We start from the raw sequence: 8,489 nt of genomic DNA on the forward strand, positions 1-8,489 counted from the left end.
TATTTTAACTCTAGGCAAGCACCCTACTAACTGAGCTGTATCCCCACCCACCACTCCCTTTCACTAACAGGGAGCTAAAGTACTTTTCCTCTGCCTACCAGATAGGATCCTCTTGCCTCCAAGATCTTACTCAAAAACACGAGATTTTGACCTTCTGTTCTTGTCGAAACCCACAGCAAATGAATACTGTGTAAACCTAGAAATACCTGGAACCAAATGATAACAAATGTGCTGTAATGAGAGGAGCGACTGGCGAGCAGGCACCACCCTTGCCGTGCCATGCGGGGACCTGTTTCTTGGTCTCACACCCCCTGGCGTCCTGTTTCCTACTCTGCATAGACTTTTCTCTCTTCTTCATAAATGAATATCTCAGTTAAGATTATGGATTCCAGGTGGGTAGAGTCTTGACAGAGAAACCGACAACCACTATGAGTTTCCAGTTGTGATGATGATGATGATGATGGTGTGTGTGTGTGTGTGTGTGTGTGTGTGTGTGTGTGTGTGTTTCGAGACAAGGTTTCTCTGTTTCTCCCTAGCTGTCCTGGAACTCTTTCTATAGACCAGGCTGGCATTGAACTCAGAGATCAAAGATCCTCCTGCCTCTGCCTCCCAAGTGCTGGGATTATAGGTTTGCGCCAGCACTGCCCAGAAGGATGGTATTTTTGACAGGGTTGAGGGATGCTGAAAGGGTTGAAAAAGCAATTCCCCGGGTATGTCTGTGAGAATGCCTCCTGAAGACACTGGCGTGCGGGTCAAAGAACTGAATATGGGAGAACCTCTTCCAACTGGGCAGCACTGTCCATTTAGGTGGGAGTCTGGCCAGCGCACACTAGCAGATCTCTCTGCTTCTCTCTCTCTCTCCTCTCCTCTTCTCTCTCTCTCTCTCTCTCTCTCTCTCTCTCTCTCTCTCTCTCTCTCTGTTTGGGTTTGTATAGGGGTGTATTTGTTTGGATTTTTGAAACAGGGTATCACTCTGTAGTTCAGGCTGGCCTCCAATTTATGATCCGCCTGCCTTGGCCCTCCAGCACTGGAATTACAAGTCTGTGTCACTGTGGCTAGATTTTGTATTGAGCAGTTGTTATTCCAGTACACAGAACTTGACAGGAAGGAGGAGGTAAGTGCACACACACGATTTCATAGAAGGTAAGGCCTCCCATATGGAATACTGACCAGGCTGGCATTCATTACCTCGTTATTGCCATCTGCCTGTGGGCTCTCCGCTCTTGACTGCTTTCACCCGCAAACCAGCTGGAAAAGCACAGAGACAGCTCCAGGTCCGCTGGGCTGCCAGAGGAATTCCCCATCACCCAACTATAAAATCCCACCCCAGCCTTTGTCTTGGAGATTCTGCCACACGAACCTAGAACCGAGCGTGGGCTTTCTGGTGGGTGACACTCATTGCTCGTCACAGCCTCTGTTGGTGATGGAGGGAGAAGGACCTTCAGGAAGTCTCCATCCCTCAGTTATCTCCACTGGTCCTGGCTCACCTGGCATCTGGAACAAGAGACTTTTTGACATTTAGGGATCTGTCCTGGCACCGGGAGCAGGAGCTCACCACACGCCATCACCGTAGAGAACTCAAAATGAAGGCTTCCTTAATGGGAAGGTAAATGGCAGGCTCAGGCTTCCTATATTTAGCCCTTCCTGAGAGCAGCTATTTCAGGCAATGTGTGAATGGAAGCAGGCAGCCTGGATTTGGAGCGCAGGGAGCAGCAGTGAAATGTGACCTAAAAAAGACAGATCCCAGCAGAGCAATCCCAGACCACGTGTGCAAGACGAGCCCTCATTGATTAGCGGAAAGCCCAGCCTGCCTTGAAGACAGGAAAGGAAAGGGAGGCTTCGGTTTTGATGGTGGATGCCTGGGAGGGGACCATCTCCAGCTTCTGCCTGGAACAGCTTGCTCCAGGGAACATTGCGCGCGCATGGAGAACTCACTCTGGGACAGTATGGCGCTAAGTCATCTAAGTATTTGTGGGCGTCACCCAATCCGAAGAGATGATTCCTAACTTCCAACCATGGTTGAGGGAACTGTGGAACCACTCCGCCCCAGTTGGTAACTCTGACGTTATTCTCTCGCTCCACCTGGAAAGGCTGAACTGCCTCCAACAGAAAGCAGAGCCCTGCTCCAAAGACTACTCAAAGGTGATTAGGAAAACAAATGTCAATTAAGAGGCATCTTCAATTCTTTGAGTGTTCTGGGTAATTTAATTCCCTGCTTGACTTAATTAAGCTCTAGCCAGTAAAACTTGTCCATTAAAACATTATATATATATATATCCTTGACTTGTGAACCCAATTTAAGTTTTCACCAATGGTGCCTGGAGATGACTGGTGTGAAAATAACGTCTCATCATCTGAGGACACATAGTTCTTCTACTAATTAAGGCTGCAAGGGCATCTCTTGCTGCTGCAGTGGGATGTTCCTGAGTCTCAAGACCTTTGTAACTGGCAGCCAATGTATCCTTTCACTATGGGGAACCAAGCGGACCTGCTTGCTGTGGTTACCCCCATAGCTAGGAATAGCTGGATAAAATAGCAGTAACTATGAGATGGGGAGGGGTGTTGCAAAGCAGCAAAGCAGACAGGAACTGTAGGGAATGGTGTGCAGACAGCATGGCCAGAAAGCTGTTCAAAGGACTTCTAAATAGTAAGGTTTCTGTGATTTTCTCTCTGCACAGGTCAAAGTTTACACTGCAGACCTTCAAATAGTAGGTAGCCCTGGGCAGGGCTTGCTTGCTTCTTTCGAAGGCTCGGATGTAGCAAGCCAGCAACCAGGGCTTTGTGTAGTCTTTTAAATGACCCTGATGCCCACCTTTCAGACTCTGATAAGCCCCATTCTGCTGAACCACAGAGTGTAAACTAAGCATTGCCGCTCAGTCAGTGGCAGAATCAGGGATATCATTTCTTGTCTGCTTCTTAGTTTTGAAAAGGTTGCATTTTATTTCACACTCTGTGGAGTAAGAAGAATGAAGAGGAGGCAGGAACCAAGCCCAGGAACAAATGCTAGGGGCTTTGTCCTTACTTAATTGCCTGAAGGGAGGGGTTGTACAGAATTAAAAAGGAATTAAAAAAAAAAAGAATTTGCCTGCCCTGCTGTTTTATCCGCGTCTTACCCCCTTCCCTCTCCCCTGTCCTTGCCTAGGTATCTCCTTCCTTTCCACCAATGAGGAAATCATCCTAGGAAACATCCAGGCAGGTTTCTGTTTCTAGTCAAGAGAAAGTCCACAGTCCTCCAAGGTCACGTGACTGCAGCTTGCAGAGCAGCTGGTCCATGCCATGCCAGTCAGATTGACCCTTAAAAACTGGAAGCAAGTGAATGGGCAGATGGTTCAGTCAGCAAAGGGCAAGGACCCAAGATCAGATCCTCAGACCCCCACATAAAAATCCAGGCAAGCACAGCGGAACACAGAAACACACCTGTAACCTCTGTGTCGCAGTGTGTGGCTTAAGTGTCTTTCTGCTATGAAAAATGAAGTGCTTGATCCTTCCCTCCCATTTGGAGGTCATCAATTTAAACTTGAAAACATTATCTCACATTTATTCCGTTATTAAAAGAAAAAAAGAGGGAGCGATCTTGAGGTAGAAGGGATAGCTTAGTAGTTAATATGGGTACTGTGCAAACTTGAAACCCTGAATCTGAACCTAGAAGCTAGGGGTTTTGCTTTTGTTTTGTTTTTTAAAAAAATATGGACAGGAGTAATAAGGAGGTGGAGACAGGATGATCCTTGGGGCTCCCTAGCTGACTAGTGCAATTGACAATCCCCAGGTTCCAATCATAGACACTGTCTCAAAAAAACAAGGTGGCTGGCTCACGAGACTACACCTGGGGCTGGCCTCTGACCTCCACAGGCACATACACACATGCACACATACACATACACAAAATAAAAACCCAAACCTCTTTCCAGCCAGTGTCATAACTGAGCTTTATTGTAACTGGTTCCACAAGTTGGGGCCATCACTGCAGCTAGGACCTTGTGTGAGGTGATCATACAATCTGTCAGACATAACCAAGTATGAAGCCAGAAGAGCAAGTTCCTGATGTGGGAGCCTGTTTCGGCATCTCGCATGCCAACGGTCACTCTCCACAGGTATCTGATTGACACAAGGTCTTTGTGGGCTACTGAATCCCAGGATGTGGCCTGTAGGAGTTCCGCATGCCCCTTTGGCTATGGTATTTCCAGACGGCTTGTGTAGGACCAACACTTTACAAACTTGGGGCAGGGAGGAATATCTCAGCGCAATTTTAAAATATTTAATACATTTTTGTGTTCTACAAAGAATGAGCAGTTCTCAAATATTACAAATAGTGAAACAGATATACTAGCTTATGGATATATAGAGATAGATATATACAATTTACTACTTTATACTTCAAAAGTGCAGGAAGATAAATTACATAATATATATAATTTTAGATCTAGTGGACAATTGGATATTGCTTTTTGTTGGACTTGATGCATTGGATGCATGCCCATGGCTTGTCACTGAATGGAGAGGGGACTGGTGGGGATTAGGGAACTCATGGAGCCCCGTGCTTAACCCCAGAGTGCCATCTTCAAAGCAATATTTCAAGTTTTATAATGAGCTGGGGCTGGATCAGAACGTTCCAGTCCCATGTACAACGTAGGATGTCACCAAGAATCTCAGCTTTACGACTTGGGATGGGACCAAAGCAAGGCTGAAAGCCATTGGCCCAGTAGTACTGCACCCTCGGCTCCTGAGTCAGAGGGACATTTGCAAAAAGAGATGTGGAGATAGGTGCCCAGGGCTCAGCTCAATCTAGAGGAGAAAAGCAGTGTCTGAATGAAGCCCAGCGAGAGAGGCTTTAGCAGCCTCCCAACCTCTAAACTCACAGGCAGAACAGAAAGGAACAAGGACTGTGAACGGAATAACCACAAGATTCTCATGGTGATGAAGACCAAAATACTTAGGAATATAGACACTGACTTAAAGATCTCAAAGAACCCTGATGTGGTCGCTGGGAATAGCGAAGTTTATAGCAATGTTCCACCTAAAGTGGCTCCTGTCAGTGAGAGAGGCAGGATTTTACTAACCATGGTGGGATCACCACAAACATATATATCCTATGTCAGCCGTGGAGTCATGGCCTTTCCTTCACTAATCTCACACCTAAATGGCAAAGTGACACATTTCCTCTGAGACCAGAAATAGGAAGAAATGGAACAACAAATTACAGACATTCAAAAAAAAAAAAAAAAAAAAAAAAAAAAAAAAAAAAAAAAAAAAACTCTGCAGCTCCATCTTCCTGTGATAGGGAATGGTTTTAGGGAACAGAAAGAGCCAACAGAAGAGCCTCAGAGGGGGCCCGGAATGAGTCTGAGCTCATGGTTGACTCCTGGGCTTTCCTCATTTTTCAGGGTGGCTGCTCACCCAGGTCCCCAAGGATTTTGTTCTAGAAGTCCACAGAAATGGTAAGATCACTGAGCCATACAGTATCCTAAGGGACCTTCCCAACCCTCAGCATGTCGCCAGGGTGGGCTATGATTGACAGAGCAGAGTGGGCCAGGCCAGACAAGGAGACTGAATTCTAGAGGCCTGAAGGAAACAAAGGAGTTTGAATACAGTGTGCTTTGGAGGCATAGGTGGAACAAGAGGCCTACCACAACTCGCCAGCCTCGGGAGGTCTGCACAGAGGCCATAGGGCCACTATATAGGCTTCCCCGTGCTGCAGTCCCCTTGACCTGCTGACTGGGCAATGGTAAGATGGCTAAGAGAGTGGCCAAGCCAGCACCTGAGGCCAGCATGGGTTTGTCCCAACCAGGTGAGACAGGAGCTCCTTCTCATTGGCTGTGGGAGTAAGAATTTTCAAGAACCAAAACCCAGACAGACTCCAGGATGGCAGGTAAATTGGACTAAGCTGAGGGCATTGTGCCCAGAAAAGAGAGAGCAATCTATCTGTAGCTGGCATGGCCTCTGCTGCCTCAAGCCATGGCTGGTTTGTTCTGAGAAATCCAGGCTACACACACAGACATTAGGAAAGAACCGGTTCTGGGGTGCACACCACACTGAGGAACTTAAGGACATTTAACAAGGAACAGGGGGGAAATTACTATTAATTAAATGCATCTTCTAGCAATCTACTTCCAATATAGATAAATTGTTAAAAACACAGTGAATGACGTCTGTTTCTGAGTATTTCATTGAGGTGCAGCGCATGGCATCTGCAGGCTCATGTGGTTTAGAAAAATGGGTGTGCTTTTGGTTATTAGATGCTCTTGGCTGGCTGTTTCCCAGCTGGGTACACATGGAGTTATTTAAGACAAGAAAGCCATCTTAGGGGAGGGGAAGGTAGGAGTCTAAAAAAAAATGCCTACTTTATTTGCTTTTATTTAAAAATCTGAGGCTGAGAGAAGTGGCCACCCTCGAAGGTCAAAAGAAAGAAAGTTCATGTTTCTAAGACCCTCTAAGTATCACACACACACACACACACACACACACACACACACACACGGGCATTATTGCGATCTTTGCATGATGTCACAATGTCCTGCCCCAAAAATGGAGGAAGTGCTGGCACAGCATCATGCCGTAGGTACCCTTGCCTTACATGTGAAGTGTGTACAATTGACAGACTGACACGGTACTTGTAAGAAGACTTTGAGGAAGTGAGGGCATCCCCGCATTGTGTGTCAGCAGGAACAACATGAGCATCATTTGGAGGGGGCTATGGTATTTTGTCTTTAATCCCACTAAAAATGCATTAACAGGAACCGCTAGGGTCCATAGGTCCATGTTGGATCCACAGGTTTCTCGCCTCCTTTGACTGCCTGCTGCTTCCCCAAAGATGTTAGTGGCTTCTGAACTAAGTTTCCTGGTGTGGGATGGTTCCAGTAGCTAAGGGTTAACCTGCTGTCACACACAGACACACACACACATGCATTACAGAGTACTCTCAGTTTCTCCTACGTCCACAGCTCTGAGTCCCCTCGCCTTCAAATGGCTAAAGCCCACTCAGGACTGGCCTCGGTTTCCAGGGATGCGGAGAGCATCGCAGATTCGACAACTCCTGAGGGGTGGGCTGCTGGGGGATATGGAATGCCTCTTGAGGGCATTGCAGGGTATGTCACAGCCAAATGCAATGTTTAACACATGGGCATCAGACATGCTGCCCTGACGACAGTGGGGTTCACAGGGAGGGGGGGGGGAGGAAGAGATGCCCTAAGGGCAGCAGCTCCTTCTACGTGGAAGCCTCTCACATGACCACGCACTTGCCCTTGAGCTTCTCCTTCCGTTTCTGCTGCTTGCTCTTCTTGCCGTCGATCTGGAGGCTCACGGTCCTGCGCTTCTCCAGGTTGAGCAGTTCCTGAAAGAGTTCCTTGACGTTGTGGTTGAGCTTGGCCGATGTCTCCATGAAAGCACACTTCCACGTGCGCGCCAGGGCCTCCGCCTCGCTGCTCTGCACCTCACGGTTGGGGCTCTCGTCACACTTGTTCCCTACCAGCATGATGGGGATGCTCTCCACGTCCCCCTTGATCTCACAGATCTGCTCGTAGATGGGCTTGAGTTCCTCCAGGGACTGCCGGCTGGTGATGGAGTAGACCAGGATGAAGGCATGGCCTTTGGAGATGGACAGCCGCTGCATGGCAGGGAACTGGTGGCTCCCGGTGGTGTCGGTGATCTGCAGGGTGCATATGCTCTTGTCACAGCTGATCACCTGCCGGTAGGTGTCTTCCACAGTTGGAATATAGCTCTCCCGGAAGGTCCCTTTGACAAACCTCAAAACGAGGGAGCTCTTGCCAACACCACCTGCCCCAAACACGGCCACCCGGTAGTCATTGCTCTGTTCTGGCATGTTGCTTCAGAACTCCAGCTACTGGCCAGGAAGTACCTAGCAAAGAAGCAGACATTGAGAGAGTTCATTTGAAAATCCCAGAAGCATGGTTTTGCCTTATTTAGCTGAAGAACATCAGGTGATGAAGTTTGTCTTCACTATCGCCACCTGAAAACCATTCCAGATTCCGTTTATCTGCTCCCACAGTTCAAAACCCAAATCCCCTCAGCTAGTCCTCGGCTTCCCAGAAGCCAGATGATTTACTTTGTAGCTAACTAGAGCCAGTCTATTCTTCTATATTGACTTGACTCTGAGCATGTTTGCTAAGACATGAGCCTTTTACCCAGGAAGAAGAGAGTCCGTGGGCGATGAATAGTTGACACACATGCCACATGCCTCAATGTACAAAGTCCCAGTACTATTGCATACACAACACGCTAGGCCTAAGAATGAGGTGGGATAGGGCTGGGGAGATGGCTTGGTGTATGAAGAGCTTGCTGCTCAAGCCTGAGAACCTAAAGTCATATCCCTAGCCCCCACGCAAAAGTCAGGCATAGTGGCATAGGTCTGGAACCCTAGCACTGGGTGGATGGGAGTGGAGACAGGCAGACCCATGAAGCTCACTGACCAGCTAGCCCAGCTAAAAGTGTGATAACAGGGTTCAATGAGACACTGTCAGACGGGGGGGGGGGGG

The 8,489-nt window shown here is 47.9% G+C and overlaps 1 protein-coding gene across 1 annotated transcript in view; it reads right to left on the reverse strand.

The window, feature by feature from the left end:
- Positions 1-5,250: 5,250 nt before the first annotated feature.
- Positions 5,251-8,489, reverse strand: part of Diras2 (DIRAS family GTPase 2) — a 27,954-nt gene continuing 24,715 nt past the window's right edge. Inside the window, exon 2 of the mRNA XM_050144127.1 lies at positions 5,251-7,852. Coding sequence (XP_050000084.1) covers positions 7,217-7,816 — 600 coding nt within the window. The 5' untranslated portion in view covers positions 7,817-7,852 and the 3' untranslated portion in view covers positions 5,251-7,216. The remainder of the gene's footprint in view (positions 7,853-8,489) is intronic.

This window comes from Alexandromys fortis, unplaced genomic scaffold (assembly GCF_014885135.2).
Source record: "Alexandromys fortis isolate MF-2015 unplaced genomic scaffold, M_Fortis_MF-2015_v1.1 scaffold_1, whole genome shotgun sequence".
Lineage (NCBI taxonomy): Eukaryota > Metazoa > Chordata > Mammalia > Rodentia > Cricetidae > Alexandromys > Alexandromys fortis.